This window comes from Zootoca vivipara, chromosome 2 (genome assembly GCF_965207765.1).
Source record: "Zootoca vivipara chromosome 2, rZooViv2.hap1.1, whole genome shotgun sequence".
Taxonomy (NCBI): domain Eukaryota; kingdom Metazoa; phylum Chordata; class Lepidosauria; order Squamata; family Lacertidae; genus Zootoca; species Zootoca vivipara.
In genome coordinates, this window is record NC_142584.1 from 108,690,110 (window position 1) to 108,713,709 (window position 23,600).

At 46.4% G+C, this 23,600-nt stretch overlaps 2 protein-coding genes and 1 non-coding gene across 8 annotated transcripts in view; 2 read left to right on the forward strand and 1 right to left on the reverse strand.

The window, feature by feature from the left end:
• DDAH2 (DDAH family member 2, ADMA-independent) overlaps positions 1-6,253 on the forward strand; it is a 28,782-nt gene extending 22,529 nt beyond the window's left edge. For all 6 annotated transcript variants that reach the window (XM_060271152.2, XM_060271151.2, XM_088662733.1 and 3 more), the window contains exons 5-7: positions 2,101-2,220; positions 3,632-3,775; positions 4,751-6,253. In XM_060271152.2, the coding sequence (XP_060127135.2) occupies positions 2,101-2,220; positions 3,632-3,775; positions 4,751-4,867 (381 nt within the window). In that variant the 3' untranslated portion in view covers positions 4,868-6,253. The remainder of the gene's footprint in view (positions 1-2,100; positions 2,221-3,631; positions 3,776-4,750) is intronic.
• A 2,696-nt stretch (positions 6,254-8,949) lies between these two features.
• Positions 8,950-21,254, reverse strand: LOC118076102 (TNF receptor-associated factor 1-like). Its single transcript, XM_035098654.3, has 6 exons — positions 21,160-21,254; positions 16,438-16,504; positions 15,657-15,944; positions 12,812-12,989; positions 11,228-11,376; positions 8,950-9,757 (listed from the first exon to the last, which is right to left on the reverse strand). The coding sequence occupies exons 1-6, from the start codon at positions 21,162-21,164 to the stop codon at positions 9,539-9,541; spliced, it is 906 nt and encodes a 301-aa protein (XP_034954545.3). The 5' UTR covers positions 21,165-21,254; the 3' UTR covers positions 8,950-9,538.
• On the forward strand, positions 19,713-19,783 carry TRNAG-CCC (transfer RNA glycine (anticodon CCC)). Its single transcript has one exon. It is a non-coding gene; the product is annotated as a tRNA-Gly (tRNA).
• Positions 21,255-23,600: the final 2,346 nt, after the last annotated feature.

Sequence of the window (23,600 nt, forward strand, 5' to 3'; positions counted from 1 at the left end):
CTTATCTCCCTCTCCGATCTCTTGCAGTCAGCTGCTGAGCGGGTTCCTTTCAATGCTCTCTTTCCCTATTGTTAGCCTTTAGCTCTTTCTATTAATAAAAAAAAGCACGATCTGCCTTTTGCCCCTGGGCAATTCGGCTCCAGGGACCACACATTCACTCCATAAGACGCACATACATTTCCTCTTGCTTTTTAGGAGAGAAAAAGTGTGTCTTATGGAGCGAAAAAGACGGTAAACCTTCCCTACATCCCTGCCCCAAACCTGCACAGTTGTGGTTCCTAGCTATTCAGTTGTTGCTATTCTGCTTCTGTTTCCCACCCCAGTTCTAAGGTGTACAGCAACCTTCCATTTAAGCAGCAGCCTGGTACCCGTAAGTGACAAGGATATTGCCTGCGGGCGAGTGCAGGCAGTTCTGTGCAACTTCTTGAGCAGACTGCTGCAGGAGGGATGGAACTCTCTGCCCTTCCTCTGCCAGCCCCTAGCAGACTAGTAAACATTTTTGCAGCCTTATTCACAACGCTGGCGCATGTTTAGTTCACCTGTTGGACTCCCCAACGCTCCACATGAATAGATGGAGTGCCCCGGAAATATAACCAGTAGTCTCCTGTGGTGGCACATTAAAGGGAAGATTGATAATCTGTCTTTCAAGGCCACTGCTGAGCCAACTTCTACTGAGATCCCCCACGTTGAAAACTATTCGAGAAATGAACAGAGACTTCTTTCCTCCCTACTGCTTAACCTTTCCACTGCCTCCTCAGCTATTTTTCCTCGCTCCACGTCCCAATGTGACCCACATATCATAACCACACCCACAGAATGTGTGACACCCTTGGAGCTCTGATGAACAGTTCCTAACCATATCCTTGTCCTCATATTGCGATTCTTCCTTAACCCACTGAAAAAGCAACTATTGGCTGGTGGTGGGGGGGGGGCTGCATTTCTTTCTAATTTTCCTTTGCCTGTGCGTTTGGATAAATTTATAAAACATGCTGCTCCCCCACGTTGTGAAAGGGCGACTACCAAAATAGAAATATTTTTCAGCAGCTCACAGCCATATAATTAGTCTCACCCTGTGTGAGTCTCAGGTATAAGAAGAAAGCTCCAAATGAAGAGGAGTTGTTGTTGTTGTTGTTGTTGTTGTTGTTGTTGTTGTTGTTGTTGTTGTTGTTGTATTTCTACCCTGCTCATCAGACTGGGTTGCCCCAGCCACTCTGGGTGGCTTCCATCAGATATAAAAGCATAATAAAGCATCAAACATTACAAACTTCCCTAAACAGGGCTGCCTTCAGATGTCTTCTTAAACTTGTATAGTTATTTATCTCCTTTACATCTGATGGGAGGGCGTTCCACCGGGCGGGCGCCACTACCAAGAAGGCCCTCTGCCTGGTTCCCTGTAACTTCACTTCTTGCAGTGAGGGAACTGCCAGAAGGCCCTCAGAGCTGGACCTCCGGGCTGAACGATGAGGGTGGAGATGCTCCTTCAGGTATACTGGGCTGAGGTCATTTAGGGCTTTACTTGCAGGAGAAAGATCACCTCATCAGCAGTTCCCTGTTAGAAACTTGTATGGAGCCTCCCGTTGGTTTCTCACCCCTGCCCTTTTCTTTTCTTATAATCTTTTTTATTAGTTTTACATTGCAAATTTCAATTCAAGCGTTAAACATCACCATCATCATTTAGAAGTCCCCGAATCCTTAGACTCTTCCACCCTTCCATGGTTACCATTTTCAATCTCTTTTCAACTGCTTCACATATGTTCTCTATTTTTCTTAAATAATCCATTTTAACTTACTTTTTAGTACATTACAAGCGTTACTCAAATCCTGCCAAAGTTTTTAGTTGTTTACAGTGTTCTCTTAAGTACGTTGTCATTCCCCCCCCCCAATTCCTTCTTAAAGTTCCTGGTTTCTGATTTTCCTGGTCATTTTCACCTTTTCGGCATAGCCCATCATCTTCATCAGCCATTCATCTCTTGTTGGGACTTGTATCACCCCTGCCCTTTTTCAGTCCTGTGCAGGGGAAGAATGGGTGAGTGGGTGGAGCTCTTGGTTTCAACTGTGTGGCATGGACGCCCGGAAGTCTTACGGAATGTCTCTGTGCAGGATTTTGCGGTGTCTACAGTTCCTGTCTCGGGTACGTTGCACCTCCGCAGCTTCTGCAGCATGGCTGGCTCTGAAACGGTTGTCATTGGCAGCAGCGACGTGGCCAAGAAAGCCATGAAGGTAACGTCTACAACCTCCCAGGGGGCCTCTCCCGAGAAAGAGCGGCAAGGCAGGAGTGGAGAACACTGTTACGCTCATTTCCTGCTTCCCTTTGGGGCATCTGATTGGCCACTGTGATAACAGATAAGATAAGATGATAAGATAAGATAAGATATCTTTATTGTCGTTGTCCCCTTGCGGGAACAACGAAATTACTCGGTTGCTACATCCACTCAGATAAAGCATTCCGCATAATCCAAAATTACAAAACCTAATTACAAACAGTAAATATAATACAAAATGCAACCTAATACAACAGGATGCTGGATTAGGTGGGCTACTTGGGTCTGCCTCCTCTCCACTCCAAGAAAGCCTTTATCCCTCCTGAGTCCCGTATGAGAGTTGTTCCTTCACACCCCACAGATACCAGAAGCCACACCCCACAGAAAGTTGAAGCAGGGCCAATATAGTAAAAATGTAATGCCCATGACAGCTTTTGAGTGATACTAAAAGAAAACAGAGTTGAAATATAATTGTTAGGATGCAAAAGGAAATAAGAATGTATTAGAAAAATAGTTTCAGAAGTTTGTACTAATGGTAATGACATTCAAGTATAAAGAATAAGTCTATACACGTGGAGTTAACAGGAAGTACAGTGGTACCTCTACTTACGAATGTTTCTACTTACAAATGGAGCTCCGTTCGCCATCTTGGATGCAGTTTAGATTTTTCCTACTTACGAATTTTTAGATAGGATTGCTTCGACTTACGAATTTTTTCTCCCAATGCATTCCTATGGGATTCGATTTACAATTTTTTTCGACTTACGAATGTGCGTTCGGAACGCATTAAATTCGTAAGTAGAGGTACCACTGTATAAACTTTCTCTCTCTCTTCTTTTTCTTTTCTTTTCTTTTCTCCCCCCCTTTACTGTACCTCAATTTCTCCTTATTTAAGGGTGGTAATAGCAGGAAAAAGAAAAAAGATAAGCAATGATGGTTTTCAGTATTGTGTTTGCTCTGCTGCATATAATGTATGTAAGTTTAATATATATATTGTATGGTACGGTATGGGATGTTTTATATGATATACATATTTTGTATTTGTGAAGAATAAGCAATAAGAATAAGCAATAAGTTGAAGCAGGGCCTTTTGCGTAGCCGCCCCTGTTCTGTGGAGCGGCATCCCTGTGGAGATGCGACTGGTTCCCGCTATCTGTGCTCTTCCTGAAACCACATTATTGGGGTGACCAGCTCTTCCAGTTAGGAAAAGAGGTCTCTGCCTTTGCTCTTTACTCTGTGTTGTTTTTTGAACTTATCTTTCTTGGTTTTGACGTTGGTCAGTTGCTTTGGGGCTCATGTGAAGGCCTACTCCTCAGTCCCTCTGTTAATGAACTTCTCCCTTCTCTTCCCACCACCCTCTTTCGTTGAAGACCATGGAACAATTGACCGATCACCACTATGAATCACTGACGGTGCCAGATGACCCGGCTGCGAATTGCATCTATGCTCGGCTTGGTCAGAAGAGCAGTGTGCTTCTGCATCGCAGTGTTGAGGAATATCCCAACAGCGTACAAGTAAGGAGAAAGAGTGCCTTACCTGGTGGGGTGGGGTGGGGTGGGAAGGGTTGGGTTTATATTTAGGGAGGCTTTTAATGTTTAAGAAATTAGTGTATTTTAATGTTTCTGTTGGAAGCCGCCCAGAGTGGCTGGGGAAACCCAGCCAGATGGGCGGGGTATAAATAATAAATTATTATTATTATTATTATTACTATTATTATTATTATTATTATATCCCTGGACCGGGTGTGCAGGCTGCAAGGACGAGGAGGAGGAGGAGGATTGCATCTAGGATTAATAATAATAATAATAATAATAATAATAATAATAATAATAATAAATAATAAATAAAAATGTGCCACTTACTTGCCAAAATGGCATCTAAGTAGCTTGCAAGGTTAAAATCCATACCTAATTAAAATACTCAACAAAGCAATTCCATCTCAAAGTATTAAAAACATAAACCCTAGCCAGTTAAAAATGCATAACAATTAAAGCAATACTGTACAGTCGAACCTCGGAAGTCGAATGGAATCCATTCCGGAAGTTCGTTCGACTTCTGAAACGTTTGGAAACCAAGGCGCGGCGGCTTCTAATTGGAAACAATAGCAGAAGCCGCGCCGGACATTTGACTTCCCCAAAAACAAAAAAAGAAAGAAAACAGCATTCGAAAACCAGAACACTCACTTCTGGTTTTCGATCATTTGGGAGCTGGAACGTTCAACTCCCAAGGCGTTTGGGAACCGAGGTACGACTGTACGTATTTATGTCAATTCTTTTTGGGGCAGAATTTGAGATGCTGTAATGGCCAAAAGGTCATGCGTTGACCTTCGAGCATGGCCTTTTGCAAGCTTTCTAGCCATTCTGTGTGCTCTGTCTCCCCGCGCAAAACCGCCTGCCTTTTCATGAGCTTCAGGTGTGGCTTGGTCACTGCAGGGACGGAGATAGCTTTGGGAAGAGGTCTAACCGGTTTCTCTCTGCCTCCTCTCGCAGCCCTTCCAGAAGCTTCCGGACTACACCCTCATCCCTGCGGCTTGCACTGAGGTGGCCAAACTTGGTGGGACTCTCAGTTCCTGCTCTCTTCTCATCAACAAGAAGCTGGAGATCTAGTGCCTATCGAACCCCACAATAAAACACAGGTTCTTGCATTCCCTCGAGAGGAACCCCTTCTCTTGGTTCCTTTGTGCAGACACCCCACTTTCTCTCCCCTTAGCTTCCTTGTGGGGCAAGGACACCTCCAAACACGCTAATTCGACCGGCCTTAAATCTTGCAGTTTCTCTCTTTTATTTACATTGGATCTTCGCTTCCACGGAGCCACACGAGTCTCTTTTATCTCCTGTCTTCTACAGTGTACGCTTTACAGATACTTTTTTTTTTACCCCAAAGTAGATACGTGCTCAACTTTGCTCCAAGTGCTGAAGAAAAAGCCATCGGCAGGAAACCTGAAGTTCTAGCTCTTTAATCAACGATTGCTGGGGGGTTTTTATAGTGAGGTTCTCTCAAGTTTGTAGCCTGTTACGGACCGTTAAAGAGCAGCATTGCTCTCCCTTCGTCGCTGAGGGGGACGTGTTATTAAACCGGGTGCTGAGAAACATTGGTGGGCAGCCATCTTGGAAGGCGCTTAAGGCATGTGTCCATTGTGAGGACTAGACCCAAGATGGTGGCCATTTCTCTTTCATAGCCGCCATGTTGGAAGAACTGGTGAGCAGGAGACATGAGCAGGTGGGACGTAATTGGCTGTCACTGTGTTTGAGGTGATCCAAGTGCTAAAGAACCAGGCAACTCCATTACGATGGATGGTTGTGAGACTAGGGGGTCTCCTGTTCAGTTTCGAATCTCAACACCTGATGATTCGTGTCAGGTGTAGGAAGGTGTCCCTAGAGCCACTCCCCCCCCCCGTTCCTCAATAACTAGAATGAGAATGTTGTTGGACTACAGCTCCCATCATGCTTGACCATTGGCCATGCTGGCAGGGGCTGATGGGAGCTGGAGTCCAACAAGTTCCACAGGTTCAACCATCCCTGATCCGGAATGACCTCTAAAGATTTTCCTTCTGTGACTGCTTGGCCTGCCACATCCATCTCTTTATGGTGCTGCAGTTTGGGGACTGGGAGTTCAGAATCAGACCCACCCACGCTCCCCAAACTCAAAACAATGACTTCCCCCACTGCCACCCTCAACAGATAACCTCTCTGCATATCCGCAAGGCCGGCGCAGCCACAGAGGAGCAGCTAGATTAAAACAACGGGTTGGCGAGGAGCTCTGCTTCCTTCCGAGTGGCGCTGTTGTATGTGTTTTGTGTAACGTAGTTAGGGGGCAGAAGTGGGGTGGGGGGGCACGGTCGTAGGAATGTTCTTGAAATCTGTAGAGGGAGCACCCTCTGTTGGGGGGGGAGTTAGGCATATTGGCGGATGTAGGACTTTAGATTCACTCACTGCCTCTTTAACCCCTTGTGGAATCAATTGAACAATTAATAATAAAAAAGATTGAACCAAGTCACTGTCTTGATAAGTCTTTTTGGCTTTTGCTGTGGGATGGGTGGGTTAGCTAGGTTCCGGAGTGTAAGGCATGTGGGCTAAGCCTCTTCAACACAGGGAGGTTCTGCTTTAATGTAATTAATGCAATGTCTTTAACAGCTCAGGAACACAATACCTCAAGGACTACCTCTTTCCATACGAACCTACGTGAGATCACCCTCTGGGGCCTTCCTTCGTGTGCCTCCTCCTTGAGAGATCCGGAGGGTGGCAACACGAGAACGGGGCCTTCTCTGCAGTGGCTCCCCGTCTGTGGAATGTTCTCCCCAGGGAAGTTTGCTTGGCGCCTTCATACACCTTTAGCTGCCAGGCAAAAACATTCCTTTTAACCAGGCCTTTGGTTGACCTGATCAATATCCTATACCCTTTTAAAATGTGGCTCTTTTGGGGGGGGGTGTAGGTATTATTGGGTTATTGTTTTTTGTGAACCGCCCTGAGACCTCCGGGTATAGGGCAGTATATAAATTCAATAATAATAATAATAATAATAATAATAATAATAATAATAATAATATCCTTTGGGGGGGGAGGGATGCTAATCACATCCTACTCCAGGTGTCACATTGTAACAATGTTGAATTTTGGACCCTATAACAATGGAAGGGGGCATGTGAAAGGAAGTGGTAACCGTTTGCATTGTGTAGTTATTATAGGTCCATCCACTTGAGGTGTGTGTGTACGCACCAATGTGGTTGGCAACCTATTTCCACTAACGGCCATTTGGTTGCCCTTGCTCTGCAAAATAGCATTCATGTTGAGATACGACAGATGGCCAACTTCTGGAAACATCCGAAGACAGTTCTGTTGTGACAGACTTTCTCAGACAGATAACCGGGTCTTTACCACAAGTGTCTATGTTGCATGGTTTTAGTTGTGTGTGTGTGTGTGTGTGTTGCTATTTTTCCGGGGAAAAGAGGTGCCAGGATTCCCCATGAGCGATTCCTCTTATAATGCCAACAGTGCCCACCTGAGAGCTGGCGGAACTGAGTTCCGGCTGGAAAAAAAACCCTTCTGTTTCTGCGTTGTTAATTATCTTCAATGTACATCATCTTGAGATGGCTGTTAGAAGGAAAAAGATCAATATTCTACACAAGATCTCAAAGTAGCTGTCCTATTACAAAAGAAAATCAGAAATAGACGGGAAAGAGAAATTGCTGAATCGCAACTTATTACCAAACTTAAAACCATGGAGAGACCTGGTCTGAATAGAGACATTGGATTCTTATGTCATTATACATCATAAAGCTATTTCTAGCCATCTCACCCCTTGCTTTTTCCTGCAAGACCAATTGCAGTCGTTAACAGTCATCAACGGGTTTCCACTCCTATCAGTCAATCACCCATTCCCAACACCCTCCTGAGTAATACCCCTCCCCACCCTCTCACTATATATAAGGGTCTGGTGACTTCTGTTTCAGTGTATCTGAAGAAGTGTGCATGCACACGGAAGCTCCTACCAATGACAAACTTAGTTGGTCTCTAACGTGCTACTGGAAGGAATTCTTTTAGTAATGAAAAACAGTAATTTTAATTCCTCTTTTTAAAGATTCCTGCCGGAAATGGTGTATTTCTGTGGTAGCGATCTTGAGCGAGGCCTCGGCAAGTGAATGGAGCTGGGGCCTGTTTTTAGCACAGTCGTGACTGCGGCACATCATTTACTGTCGTTGCAATTGTCATGATGATCATTTTCCCATCGCCTTTCACACAAATGTGTTCCAGAGCAATTACAAATTTAGTAAGAGACAAATAACGGCGGAACGCATCCAAGCCACTTGGGGGGAAAACAACCACCTACAAATGCGCATCCATCCATACTTATACAAAGCACAAATCTTACCCACCATAGTACAAGGGAAGTAGACCTCATATCTCAATACTTTAATGGCCAAAAGTTCTGGGTGCCTACAAACAAGACTGATGGTGCTACGCTGCGCTTCTGAGGAGACCATCGTGTATTGGTCTTTTCAGGTAACTTGACAACCTCCCTGATCTTGCTGTCCTAAGAAGGCAAGGGAGACGAAAACGACGACACTGAAGGCCTATCAGACCACTGGCAGGGCACAACACCAGCTTGGTGGGTCGCTGGTGTGGCGGAATGGTGCCTGATGATGATTCCGGTTCATCATGGGTTAATCTATCACTCCTAGTATAGGCAGGTGTTCCTTGGGAGGCGGAGCTTGATGGCATTCTAAATGGCAGTTGGCAGTTGGGGAGTAGAGTGTTAGAGAGGGATGCAGGAGCTGTATTAACAAGTCTGTGTTATATGAAAAGAAGATGATGAACTAAGAGTTTAAACAAATGAAACCATAAAGAAATATACATGTTCTCCAGTTAAATAAAGCTTTCATCTATGTTGTGCCAAATTGGATGTTCCTCCTTATTCCAGCAACGTATCTAAACTCAAAAGGGTGGTGACTGAAGAGGGGAGATAAAACTAAGCCTGGGGAGCAGGTGGAGAGTTTGCATCTCAAAGTCACGCACAGAGGAGGCAAGTAGAGGGAAAAGAGTGCCTTGAAGTAGCTAGAGTGCTGAGGCAAACAGCTGCTGAGGTGAACCTGAGTTGAGAGGGAAACCTTACTGAGGGTACAAGATTGTTCCTGTAATATTTGCCTGGAGTTTTTAAGGATACAGAGCCACGTTATTTGGAAAGCTGGAACTGTACTCTAGGGAGTTTATTTGGGAGAAAGAAGGAATAGTGGGTTGTTTGAACAATAACTGAATTCCTTCAGCACACTGTTAGTAATAGAGTAGGGAGGATCGTCACATTTTTGGTGGCAGCGGTGGGATCGTCGCAGCTGGTTTCAGGTACAGCAGGCAGAAATCCAACAGGTGCAGTCTTGGCATGGTGCTGCAGGGAGGGGGAAAGCTTTACCTGTTGAGATACTAGAATTAAGGCAGGCAAGCCTTTCATCCATGCCGTAACAGCCTGGATTTTACACGAAAGCACTACACAGCTATTGGAATAAATTACTAAGTTTATAGAACCTGCCATGTTTTGGGTGCTGAATTTACTTTCTTCTATGGATGGCACAGAGCGCTCGCTACCCTGTCTTACTAGCATTTTTGGGGGGACAAGGGAAGCTTCCAAAAGTTTTCTTTTTTTCTTTTTCCAGTCGCACCCCGTTTGAGGAGAGACTGTGAAGATTGCAGCAAAGGCTCCCTTGGGGCAGAGCTGTTTGGAAACTTGCCATCACGGCCTCTCAGAGCAGCAGCCATGCAGTAGGAAGGGCAAAGGTTGCCCAAAGTCTAAGCCTTTGTGTCTATCACAGCTTGAATGGCTAATGTGTCGTTATGGATATAGGTAGTCCCTGGGGCGTGGAGCACGTTCAAGGGGCAAAACTCCGGCAGGCCGCTGGCCACATTGGCTTCGCTCGTGGGGCGCTGGAAGGAGGATGACTTCTCCAAGGGGCGGAACGAGGTGGAGATGTGGCGCTTGTTGACTTGATCTAGGAGAGTGAAGGTGACCTGGGGGAGAGGGCAAAAGAAGGCAAGCCTCTCAATTACAAATGTCAAATAAATTGTAACCACCACAGCTTCTGGGTGGCCTTTCATACGTCGTGGGCAGTGTTAGATATATGAGCTCATTGCCAAATGGAACCTTAAACCACAACGGCATGTCTAGGCACCGTCCTCCATGGTGTTTATTATTATTATTATTATTATTATTATTATTATTATTATTATTATTGATTTCATTTTTATGCCGCTTTATATTTTAAAGGGGGGTAAACATATCAAAGTAGTTTGCAAAAGATTGAAACATCAAGTGAAACAATCCAGAATTAAACAAATTCCAGCTTCAAGGAAAATATTTCCGATTCTTCTCTAAAAACACACAGCAACTTTAGGAAAGAAACAATGATTTGTACATGCTATAAACATGCAACACCAGATGGCGCCAGAGAGCAGGACATTTTTATATGCTTTTTCCATAGGGTTTGTTGTTGTTATAACAATCTAATTTCCAACTGATTCATAGTGGTTCCCCCACCCACCCAACCGCCTTCATGTAGATCCACCTTTGGTGACATTTTGCTTCCCCCATATTTATTTACCGACTTAATTTCCATAGCTGCCCCCTAGCAGAAGAACTCTGAGAAGCGAGTGAGGTGTAGTGGTTAGAGTGTTGGACTAGGACTTGGGAGGTCAGGGTTCAAATCCCCACTCAGTCGGGAAACTCACTTAACCTACCTCGCAGGATTGTTGTAGAGATTAACTGAGGAGAGGAGTGAACCATGTATTACTTGGAGAGAGAAAGTGGGAAATGAAGGCGGTAAATAAGCCCTTCTGCTTGCCTGCTTAAGAAAGCTGGAGACCAGCCAAATGGAAATGTCGGTCGCCAGCCTGGCATCCCGAGATCTCCCCGTGGTCACAGTTGGACTGGCACCAGTCGCAAAATGCATCTGGGTAATTTCTAACACTCTCCTCAGTTCCAACTCTCCTCAGCTCCAGCTAGTCAGGGATGATGGGAACTGGAGTCTAGCAATGCTTGGAAGGTTACAGGCTCCACACCGCTGCCTTACGGTTCTTATTCGGCTCTCCTATACCCCCAGCAGGGACATGGGTGGCGCTGTGGCTTAAACCACAGAGCCTAGGGCTTGCCGATCAGGTCGGCAGTTCGAATCCCTGCGACGGGGTGAGCTCCTGTTGCTCGGTTCCAGCTCCTGCCAACCTAGCAGTTCGAAAGCACGTCAAAATGCAAGTAGATAAATAGGAACCGCTACAGCAGGAAGGTAAATGGCGTTTCCGTGTGCTGCTCTGGTTCGCCAGAAGCGGCTTAGTCATGCTGGCCTCATGACCTGGAAGCTGTACGCCAGCTCCCTCGGCCAATAGAGCGAGATGAGCGCCGCAACCCCAGAGTCGTCCACAACTGGACCTAATGGTCAGGGGTCCCTTTACCTTTACCTTTATACCCCCAGCACAAATCCCCCGTACCTTGTGCCGGAAAGGCCATTTGAGATGGAAGTCATATTCTCCTCTCATCAGAACGAGGAAAAGCGAGAGGTGGCTACCTGCTCCTGCCCCGTCTCCATTCAGGAACAGCTTGAGGCAGAGCTTGTAACCGTAGCGGCTGGTGTAAAACGCTTTGGAGGCAAAAGGGAAGAAAACAGGTGGCGTCAAAAAGATGGCTCTGCTAAATACACTCGCATAATTTGTACAGGTTGAAGAATCGGGCTGTTCCTGGTATAGAGGCTTGCATTTTAAATGAAAAGTAGCCCCAGGAGGCTACTCTTTCGACCAGAGGAGTCCTAGGAGGGGGAATTGTCCTGGAATTCTACTCAATATTGATCCAGAGCAAATTCCAGTGTGTACAGTTGGCAGAGTAAAAACTGAAACACGTTGCAGGATTAGCCCCAAAATAGACCAGAGGCAATTATATTTCATCCAACAGAGCTTTACTGCTCCTGAAGGCAAATGAGCATAGTGGTCACAAATCCAAAACATTCAGGATTGGCACTGTCCATAGGAAATCCAGTTGCAACAGACTTAAATTAAACTTACAATAACTCATAATAGGTCTAAACCTTAACACTAAGCATGCTCTGTACGGAACACCACATCAGAAGGAAGAGAGAGAGAGAGAAAGTGAAACCCAGGCTCCTTCTGTCCTGTTTTTATAGTCAGCATGACCTTGACAGAAGAGAGATAACAGAACCAGTGTAGGCCAGCTGTACTCAGCTTCTCTGAAGGAATAACTCAAACATCATGAGCCTTCTGCTTGTTTCTTTGACACAGAGAAGCTTCCAGAACCCTCATGAATTAAGTAGAATAGGAAAGATCTCTACACATAAGATCAATACTTTCTGCACTAAGAAATGAAAACTTACGGTAAAGGTAAAGGGTAAAGAGACCCCTGACCATTAGGTCCAGTTGTGGACGACTCTGGGGTTGCGCGCTCATCTCGCGTTATTGGCCGAGGGAGCCAGCATACAGCTTCTGGGTCATGTGGCCAGCATGACAAAGCCGCTTCTGGCAAACCAGAGCAGCGCACGGAAACACCGTTCACCTTCCCGCTGTACTTATTTATCTACTTGCACTTTGACGTGCTTTTGAACTGCTAGGTGGGCAGGAGCTGGGACTGAGCAACGGGAGCTCACCCCGTTGCAGGGATTTGAACCACCGACCTTCTGATCGGCAAGCCCTAGACTCTGTGGTTTAACCCACAGCGCCACCCGCATCCCCGGGTTACGGTACCCAAGTGGATAAATTTAGTTCGTCCCAAGCTGGGCTGGAGATGGAGAGGCACCACTGGTACTGACTCACATCCCTTCCCCTGAGTCTCCCAAGTAACATCAAGGCCATGTTCACACCACAGTCATGGCTTCCCCCATAGGATTCTGGGAGCTGTAGTTTGTTAAGGGTCCTGGGAATTGTTGGGGAACTCCTACGGTATTCTCCTCCCAGAGATACAGTTCCCAGAGTGGCTTAAGAACTGGCCCCTCTTCACAGGGAACATTCTTACAAAACCAGAACCACCCTTTGGGTTTCTTTCCTCCTCGTGCTTTCAGGTCAACTCACCGGGGGAATACAGGGCAGGCCTGTTTCCTGTTTGCACCTCCTGCAGCCTGAGTCCCATCTCAGGGACTTTCCAAAAGAAACACCCATCGTACGTGGTTTGCTCCAAGGTCTGGAGGCGGGATGCTAAGTTGCTGATCATCACATCCTTCAGGGTCAAGAGGGAGTTTTGTTGTTGCACCTGGAAGGAAAGGAGATTCACAGTGTGTGCAGGGATAAAAGAGAATATGTTAAAATTAGTCTATAGGTGGCACCTGACACCGGGGGGGGGGGATTCCAAAATACATAAGAGTAATTCAAATAAGAAGACAGGAGTGCCTGGCGTGCTATGGTCCATGGGGTCACGAAGAGTCGGACATGACTAAACGACTAAACAACAAAAACAAAAACAAATTCGAATAAATGTTGGAAATGTCGGGAGAAAATTGGAAATTATTATCATTGCTGGTGGCAATGTGCAAAAATTCACTAATTTTGGAATAAAGCATTTGAAAAAATAAAAAAAAGATGCTAAAAGTAACGTTTGAAAATAAACCAGAACTACAGTATTCCTAGTTACAGGTAGGTAGCCGTGTTGGTCTGAGTCGAAACAAAATAAAAAAATTCCTTCAGTAGCACCTTAAAAGACCAACTAAGTTTTTATTTTGGTATGAGCTTTCGTGTGCATGCACACTTCATCAGATAAGAACTATTCCTGTTGAGCATGGTGCCAGATAATTTCCCCGAAGATAGGAAAAAGGTACTCTTGTATGCCTGCGCAACAGCCACGCTTCTCATCGCCCAGAATTGGAAGGGGGGGGGGAATTCCGACGATCCTTGAATGGCAGGAAAATTTGGTAGAGTTCATGAACTTAGCCAAAATGACTGCAGCAATCAGAAATATTCCCAAGCAGAAGTGTAAAATCGAATGGAAATATGTTGAGGACTGATTTCTGATTAAAGAAGATATGAATATTGAATTGGTGATTTGCTTAAATTGAAAGATGCGCAGGGAAATATAGAGAATCTGTGTAAATAATAATTTAGATAAAGCAAGATAAGGGAAAGTTAAATAAAAGAGAAGTGGTGTACAAACATTAGGGAGTCAACTTATGTTACGTTTTGTTTTATTTGTTTTGTAAATTATGTATTTGGTTTTTTTCCTTTGTTCATATTATTTGTTTATGTTATTTGATTGAAATTTTATAGGCTCTGTTATTGTCTTATATGTTTATATGTTTTTCTTATTTTTTCTTATCCTTTTCTCTGCTTTCTTTCCCCCCCTATTTTGTAACATTTTAAAGAACCTAAATAAAGAGAATTTTTTTAAAAAGGAAATGAACGGAGTGTTGTCAAGAAGCTGCTGTCCATTTGAGTGTGAGGTGAACAGAACATAAAGCAAAAATGCTCATAGGGACATGAGAGGAGCTGCCTCAGACCAATCAGTATTGTCCACACCAGGGTTTCCCAACACTTGGGTCTCCAACTGTTTTTGGACTACAGTTCCCATCATCCCTGACCACTGGTCCTGCTAGCTAGGGACGATGGGAGTTGTAGTCCATAAACAGCTGGAGATCCACATTTGGGAAACCCTGACTGGCAGCAAAATTTGTGCTCTGTCACTGAGCCAAGGCTCTTCCTCAAAGTCTTTTGCATCGAATTATTCATTCATACCTTCAGTAACAGAGGAAATTTCCTAATGCAAAGTCATATCATTGTTTCATCTGGACCAGTGTTTTGCAAAATAATCTATATATATAAAAATGTAAAAATCGTGAAACTGCGTTTTCCACTTTTCTCTGTAACCGCTTGACTGATTGCCCTGAAATTTTGACACAACGATCCAGGCCACTCCCCGAGGTTTGTTGGGGACAAAAACCCCTCAAATAACACACCTGGGCAGGTACAGACCTGGCTTTCCACCAAGTCAAACAGCACCCTCAAGTGGCGAAATACCCTCCCCCTCCCCTCCCTGTGAAATCTAAGCCACACCCACAAACCAAATGACATCATCAACCAAGCAACTGAAACCACCAAGGCAGCTATTATCAGACCCCTAGGCCCCTGCCAGGCCCCTAGGGAGAGGACAAGTGCATGGATCACAGGCCGCAGCACAGCCTTTGATTTATGTAGGCTCCTGCACGGCAAGGGGTTTTTACTTTACCACTTAGCACCACTACCCCCCCCCCCAAAAAAAATCCCCCACCAAATAACCAACATTGCCAAGTGGAGGTAGGGGCCTGCCTGGGGGTGTGTGTGTGGCACAGAACGCAGCACGGCCTTTGATTTATGTAGTCCCCTGCACGGCAAGGGGTTTTTCAAATCACAGTGTCACCCGGTACCACTAAGGTGCCAGGTGATTGACAGGAGGGCAGCCCTACCCACCTGTCAAATTTGACCCTCCAGGCATGGGAAGATAAGGTTCCTCCACCTGCTGATGTAGCAGAGCTGCTTTGAAAGTTCCAGTAGTGCCCTTATAAATGCTAAGGAATAAACCCTACACAGATCCAGAATGGAGTCCCTAAGGCGGCTGAATATGTGCCTTGTACTTCAGCAGCCCAGGACCTCCATGCACACTGCCCAGGCTTGCATCCCAGGGAGGTCACTTTGGTGCTGCTAAAGCAGCAGTTTGACATCACTGCTGGAGGCACACGCCATTGTCTCTCGAGACAGATGGATGCCAACAAATGCTAAATAACATTGCAGAAGGTCTGTTGTGGGGACAGGTGCATCCTTCCAGATATGGCCAGATTCCAGTTTGCACCAGCATAGCCAATCGTCAGGGAACAGGGGAGTCATAGCCCAAGAAAATCTGCAGGCCCATAGGCTCCCCATTCCTACTCTTGTGTTTCATTAGACTGTCTCCTACCTTCTCCTCCAGGTAAAGGATCCTGGCCATGGCTTCTCCGAGGGCATTTGAAGGGGCCTCCTCTCTCCTGCCCAGCTCCCGACTCAAAACCGAGACAATGTTCTCCAAGGTCTTCTGCCGTGTTTCCAGCTCGCCCAGCTTCTGCTTACATGGAAGGTCGGACTTTAGCCTCTCCCACAGCTTGTCGAGACCCGATAACTGGTGCAAAGCCCCGAGCAGGTGCGAGTGCTGGGACGCCACGGTTCCAACTACTTGTTCGTCGGGAGCCTGCTGATATCGAAGGCTAACCTGCAGGAGAGCATCGCCCATTGTCATTTTGGATGGAGGAAGGGAACGCTCATGGCGCCACAACACAGACTTGCCTGTATAGGGGTAGCACGTTTGCAAACTGGTATGGGCATGCACACAATCTGACACACCTTGAAATTAAAGGTAAAGGTAAAGGGACCCCTGACCATTAGGTCCAGTCATGGCCAACTCTGGGGTTGCGGTGCTCATCTCGCTCTATAGGCCGAGGGAGCCGGCGTACAGCTTCCAGGTTATGTGGCCAGCATGACAAAGCCACTTCTGGAGAACCAGAGCAGCGCACGGAAATGCTGTTTACCTTCCCGTCGGAGTGGTACCTATTTATCTACTTGCACTTTGACGTGCTTTTGAACTGCTAGGTGGGCAGGAGGGGAAGCAGCGGGTGGATGGGTGGATGGAGGCAGTGGCGAAATGTAATTCCCCAGCTTTCAGGAAGAAGGAAGGACCTATCATCTATCATCTCCTTAAGACCCACCTTGTCAAAATGGGTGAGGAGCTCAATTCCTTTCTCCTTTAGGCATTCAGGTGAGGACATTTCACAGCTGCAAAGCAAGAAAGTAAAGAAAAGAAAAGAAAGGTCAAGACCAGTCCCGGCAGCTCAGGCCTACGTAGTCCAATATCCTGCTTCTCACAGTGGCCAGCCTGATACTTCGAGCAAGACAGGAAGACTATGCCCATCTCTTATGGTCTGACGGCACAGTGCCTCTGAGGCTCCACTTGAATAGAATAGAATAGAATAGAATAGAATAGAATAGAATAGAATAGAATAATTTATTGGCCAAGTGTCAACCATACTTGGAATTTTGCTTCGACTACATTGCAATGTAAAGAAAAAACATACCTCATACAAACACTATTCCCCTCGCAATACAACAGCACAGCGAAAAGACCCCATACCACCAACTGGCCTCCCTTTCGCCCACAACTACAGATTCAACAATTTGATGGCACAAGGAAGAAAGCTATTCCTGTGCCCAGACGTTTTTGTATATAGAGTCCTGTACCGACGTCCGGATGGGAGTAAATCAAACAGGTAATGACCAGGATGCGAAGGGTCTACAGCAGGCATCCCCAAACTGCGGCCCTCCAGATGTTTTGGCCTACAACTCCCATGATCCCTAGCTAACAGGACCAGTGGTCAGGGATGGTGGGAATTGTAGTCCAAAACATCTGGAGGACCAAAGTTTGGGGATGCCTGATCTACAGCAATTCTCTCTGCTCTCTTCCTGACTCGAGCGGCATAAAACCTGCATCAGCAACTGGTGGATTGGCGGCGGGGCCAGCCCAAGATTGCCGCCTGCTGTTTTGGGACTACAATTCCCATCATCCTTGACCACTGGTCCTGTTAGCTAGGGATGATGGGAGTTGTAGGCCAAGAACATCTGGAGGGCCAGGTTTGGCCACCACCGCCTGAGGTGAAACAAAAAATGGTGTCCCACCTCTCTGCCAGGGAAGAAGGGGACAACCTCTCCTTCCCTCCACGGAGTTAAGACTGCCGGCCGCTTTGCCGTTAAGTCCCTGCCAGAGGTTTCTAACTGCCACAAGCACAGTGTAGGGTAAGATCCTCTGCAAATGATTATAGCCGTTTTGCATCCCCTCCCTGGCTCCTGCTATTGTACCTGGGAGTCCCACTTTGGGATTCCCCCTTGTTTTTAGTTACTCAGGCTGCAGTTCAAACATTCTGGGTTTCCCCCAACATTCCTACCAGTCATGCGAGGAGATCACAGTTTCTCCCCCCCCCCCCCAAACGCAGCCGACGTTTTTATTCCACTCAGTTTTGTCACCAGATGACATCAAGCGTCAGGATTTTTTTTTCTGTGTTCAGGGGGGAGAGAGCCCCAGGGGAACCCCACTTCTGAGGTGCGCAGGGGAGGGGAAGCAGTGAGTGGCTGGATGGATGGATGGAGGCAGCGGCAAAATGTAATTCCCCAGCTTTCAGGAAGAAGGAAGGACCTCAGGCAAGCACACAGACATTTTCCAGAGGGGGAGAGTTGCTTGGACCACGTTTACGACCATACATTTAAAGCGCTGTGATGCCACTTCTATTAATTATTATTATTATTGATTTGTATACCAGATTTTTTTCCCCAATGGATCCAGGGACACTTTTCAATTTCAATGGATTTTGTATGGGGACTGATTTGTAAATCTGGGGACTGTCCCCGAGAAATGGGGACGTCTGGTAACCGTATCCTATACAGTGGTACCTCGGGTTAAGAACTTAATTCATTCCGGAGGTCTGTTCTTAACCTGAAACTGCTCTTAACCTGAGGTACCACTTTAGCTAATGGGGCCTCCTGCTGCGCGATTTCTGTTCTCATCCTGAGGTAAAGTTCTTAACCCGAGGTACTATTTCTGGGTTAGCGGAGTCTGTAACCTGAAGCGTCTGTAACCTGAAGCGTCTGTAACCCGAGGTACCACTGTACCCGTAGGTCAAAGTTACAATACACGAAGCACAAAATACACCATCAAAATAATAAAAGCACAAAATACATAATCAAAATAATAAAAGCACAAAATACATAATCAAAATAATAAAAGCACAAAATACATAAAATAATAAAAGCACAAAATACAGGGTGAGTCTTTTAAAAAAGGCCCCGTGGAACGTGTGTACTCTGTAACCCCGGGGCCTCTCTTAAAGGACTCACCCTGTACATAATCGGAATATTCCAAGCACAATCAAAATAATCCAAACAATAAACCGTACTCATGTATACACACTAATAAACAATATACTCCCCAACAAAAGCCCCTAAACCAGGCACCCCCAAACTGCGGCCCTCCAGATGTTTTGGCCTACAACTCCCATGATCCCTGGCTAAGAGGACCAGTGGTCGGGGAAGATGGGAATTGTAGTCCAAAACAACAAATGGAGGGCCAAAGTTTGGGGGTGCCTGCCCTAAACAATACTCCAGCCTACAGATACAAAAATCCAACTAACAATTAACAAATCTCCATATAATACTGCACCCACCCAAGTTAAAACCTCCATCGAACAGCTCCCCCCCCACAAAGAATTATGGGAGCAGTCATTTGTTAAAGGTGCTTTGAATTAGGAGACCTCTATTCCTCTCCCATTCCCAGAGCTCCCTGTGAAGAGGAATTGAGCGTTAAACCACTCTGGGAATCCCCAGCCCTACGTGTTGTGGAAATGCTGGGGACTGAATTTGGCATCTTCCCCATTTCCCTGTCCCCCTCGCACACTCATAGTTCAACTCATAGCTTCACCCTGGACCATGGTTTCCAGCTGCAGTCTTGTCACACAAGGATTCGAACAATCGACGGTGTTCCTTTGAGCATGTGCAGAGTATTTTCTCTTTGCCACCGTGTAACCACTGGGAGTTCTTTTAAGCGCCAGGCAAAAACTTTCTTTACCCAGGCTTTAGGCCCTTCATTCAAAGGATTTTAAAGTGTTTTTGGCCTCTGTTGGTGGGACAGGTCTCATCAATTGCAATCCTTCCCAAATTTAGTTTTTGAGAAGGAGAAGGGAGGGGCAGAGCTGATCCTGCGGCCGTGCTCCCACAGAAAAGCTGTGCCTGTAAATCCTGGCTTAGATGTGGATATTTTAGGAGGAAAGGGAATAACTGCAAGTGCTCCGAGGCCCTCTCCTTTTTCTTTAGCACATTTATGTCCTGCCTTTTTCCATCGTAAAATTCAAGGCTGAATGCATGAGTTTCCCAGGCAGTCTCCCATCCAGGCTCTGACCGGACACAAACCCCTTTAGCTTCAGTAAGGTAGCTGTCGCCAGCGCTGCTGGTGTAGTGGTATCATGCAAGATTCCCATTCTTGCGACCCGGGTTCGATTCCCGGGCGGCGCACAAAACATTTTATGCTTAAGGGGGGGGGTGGGGGGACTAAGCAAGGTAGCTGTCATCATGGGCCCTCAAACCTTGCCTCCTCCTCTTTATCCCACAGCTGAGCCATGCCACTGAATGCAGGCTTTTGGGCCTTTGAGGAAGCGGCAGTTAGATCTCCTTTGCATACAGGTTCTGTTCCTGAAATCTGCCATGGGCAGCTCAGTTGGCTGGAACATGGTGCTGATGGTGCCAAAGTTGCAGGTTTGATCCCCATAGGGGAAAGTCGTACATTTATGATTTTTTTTAATTGTGTTTTTAATATTCTGTTGGGAGCCGCCCAGACCCAGCTGGGGAAACCCAGCCAGATGGGCGGGGTATAAATAATTATTATTATTATTATTATTATTATTATTATTATTATTATTATTATTCCTGCCTTGCAGGGGGTTGGACTAGATGATCCTCAGGGTTTGCTTCCAACTCTACAATTCTGCGATTCTATGTCCCAGTAGGGCTGGGAGAGACTGCTGATCAAAACCCCAGAGCTCCACTAATACAGCATAAAATGCTGAGCTGATGGACCAATTGCCCAGACTTCCCTAAGACACAGGGAGCTAACACTTACCTCCCCCCAGCCCCCTTTCCATCAAGGACATAAGAACACTGGATCAGGCCAAAGATCCCTTTGCTCCAGCATCCTTTTTCTCACAGTGGCCAACCAGATAAAATAAGAATCATAGAATTGCTGAGTTGGAAGGGACCCCAGGGGTCATCTAGTCCAACCCCTTTTTCCCAACACAAGGCTCAAACCCACTACCCAGAGATTAAGAGTCTCTTGTTCTACCAAATGAGCTATCCCGGGAAACCCGCAGGCAGGATTCAAGCCCTCCTCAGAGCATGAATTCATTCAGTCTTTTAAAGCCATCCAAATTGGCGGCCATCGCTGCTTCCTGTGGCAGTGAGTTCCATAGCTCCAGCTATGCGACCCATGAAAAAGCGCTTTCTTTTACCTGTCCCAAATCTTCAAACCTTCAGCTTCTTTGGAGGTTCGCGAGGTCTAGCGTCGGGGGAGAGAGGGAGGGGAAAAACTCTCTATGCTTGCCCCGTGCCATACACTGCTAGAAACCTCTAGCACAGGCACCCCCAAACTCGGCCCTCCAGATGTTTTGGGACTACAACTCCCATCATCCCTAGCTAACAGGACCAGTGGTCAGGGATGATGGGGATTGTAGTCCCAAAACATCTGGAGGGCCGAGTTTGGGGGTGCCTGCTCTAGCATGTCACCTGCTGCTTGCCTTTTCTTTCGACTAAAAAGTCACCTGTGCTGACATCCATCCACCCTCCAGCCCTGAAAACATGGTATATGCTGCCTTCCCCTCCTGCCACCAACCATGTACCTCATTGTCTGCCTGGATCCTGAAGATGCCCGGCATGTGCCTCTCTCTTTCTGAAGCTTTCTGGCTTCCCATCTGAAAGCAGGACTAACTTTTTCCCCTCCTTGGATGTACCCAAGCAGAGTGGGCAGGGAAACCTGATTGGTTGGCTGAGGAGGTTGTCACAGCCACTGGGTGGGGGAATCCCAGAGCTGGGAAGTCGTCATGCCAAATCAAAATCAAAATCAGAACCGAAAACAAAGAGCGCTTTCGATTTAACTTGCTCAGCCACCTTCAGGAGGGTGGTAAGTAACTCGTTGGGGGAAAGCACAAGTGTTGCATGTCGAATCGTAGAATCACAGAGTTGGAAGGGGCCCCACGGAGTCATCCAGTCCAACCCCCTGCAACTAACGCATCACGATGGATGGCTGTCAGGTAGGGCTGAGAATGTCCCCTGCTTGAAGCTCCGGAGAGCTACTGCCAGTCAGTGCAGACAACACTAAGATAGATGGACCAGTGCTGTGGCTCAGTATAAGGACTGAGTAGCAAGATTTCGCCTTTCTACCCTGGTTTATTTAATTACCCAGAAATAATGGTGTATTTCAGGGGAAAAAACTGCTCCTTTTCCCAAGAGCCCGTATAGAGTCCTTATGTAGGTTCTCTATTGGTAGGAGAAAATAACAGAGGCCAACCAGAGAATATTGAAAAGCAAAGTGGCTAGTAAGCCTGATCTTTATTAAACTGTTGCAACAGGGTCTCTCTCACACACACACCCAAACACAGGAGGGAGGAGGAACCCAGAACAATGGTGTGCAACCTCTTATACAGACTTTTGAAATTGCCCACCCTGTAGCCCAAGACCACCCCCCTGAAACATCATACATACATCACAGAAGGAGGCGGTCAATAGCAGAGGAGGCGGTCTACAGCAGAAATACTGTCTGCCAGATACCTGATAATGGTCACTGATTGCATTTTCTGGGCAGTCTGGCCATTTTTTTGTGATGGAAAATACTCAGTTCCTGAATCTCTTACACCAGGCATCCCCAAACTGCGGCCCTCCAGATGTTTTGGCTTACAACTCCCATGATCCCTAGGTAACAGGACCAGTGATCAGGGATGATGGGAATTGTAGTCCAAAACATCTGGAGGGCCGAAGTTTGGGGATGCCTGTCTTACACATATTGATAGTGTGCTCAGCTAAACAGATACTTGCCAGACAGTATTAGAAAAGGGAGGTGTAAGCTCCTACAGTCCAAAGACAATTAGAAAGCTTTTCCCATTTCTTTCCTCCTTGCAGAGAAATATTTGAGGTCAATTTAGGAGTCAAAATGACTTCAGGATTGTTCTCCTGTACTATTTCAGACACATGATTTATATATTTGTTTGCCTGGTACATTTATGAACATTTATTTTATATCTAAGACCTTATGATTCTCAAAACAATTGCCATATGTCTAAATACAGATAACGAGTCTCCCTGCCCTTGCAGATCTGCCCCTCTGAGATCACACCTGTATTGCTGTTATTTCTTACCTGCTATTCACCACAAGGTCCCAGGAAGGGCGGAAGTGATTTTAAAAGACAGTTTTGGGAAATTTAGTCAAGGGGCTAGGTTCTGAAAATATATGAAACTTGGCGATAGCAGGCTGGGTAAAGAGATAAGCCTTCAGCATGCCACAGAAATGACATAATGAAGGTGCCAGACACACCTTTGTGGGGAGGGAACTTAGGGGCTTCCACAGAGAAGGCCCTTGCCCAGGTTGTCTCCCTTGAACGTCTGAGGGTGGTGGAACTACCAAGAGGACACCGTTCCCTCCACCTCCTGATTGTAACACCCAGGACAGGAGGGTCTGTAGAGAAAAAGGTGGTCTTCCACCTTTTGGGGGCCTAAATCATCTAAGGCTTTAACCAGGGGTCAGCAAACTTTTTCAGCAGGGGTACGGTCCACTGTCCCTCAGACCCTGTGGGGGGGGGCTGGGCTATATTTTGGAAAAAATAAATAAATGAACGAATTCTTAATCCCCACAAATATCCCAGAGATGCATTTTAAATAAAAGGAGTGGACACATTCTGTTCCTGTAAAAACACACTGATTCCCGGACCATCCGTGTGCCGGACTGAGAAGGCAATTGGGCCAGATCCAGGCCCCGGACCTTAGTTTGCCTGTTGTTGTTTAGTCGTGTCCGACTCGTCATGACCCCATGGACCAGAGCACGCCCGGCACTCCTGTCTTCCACTGCCTCCCACAGTTTGGTCAAACTCATGTTCGTAGCTTCGAGAACACTGTCCAACCATCTCGTCCTCTGTCTTCCCCTTCTCCTAGTGCCCTCAATCTTTCCCAACATCAGGGTCTTTTCCAGGGAGTTTTCTCTTCGCATGAGGTGGCCAAAGTATTGGAGCCTCAGCTTCAGGATCTGTCCTTCCAGTGAGCACTCAGGGCTGATTTCCTTCAGAATGGACAG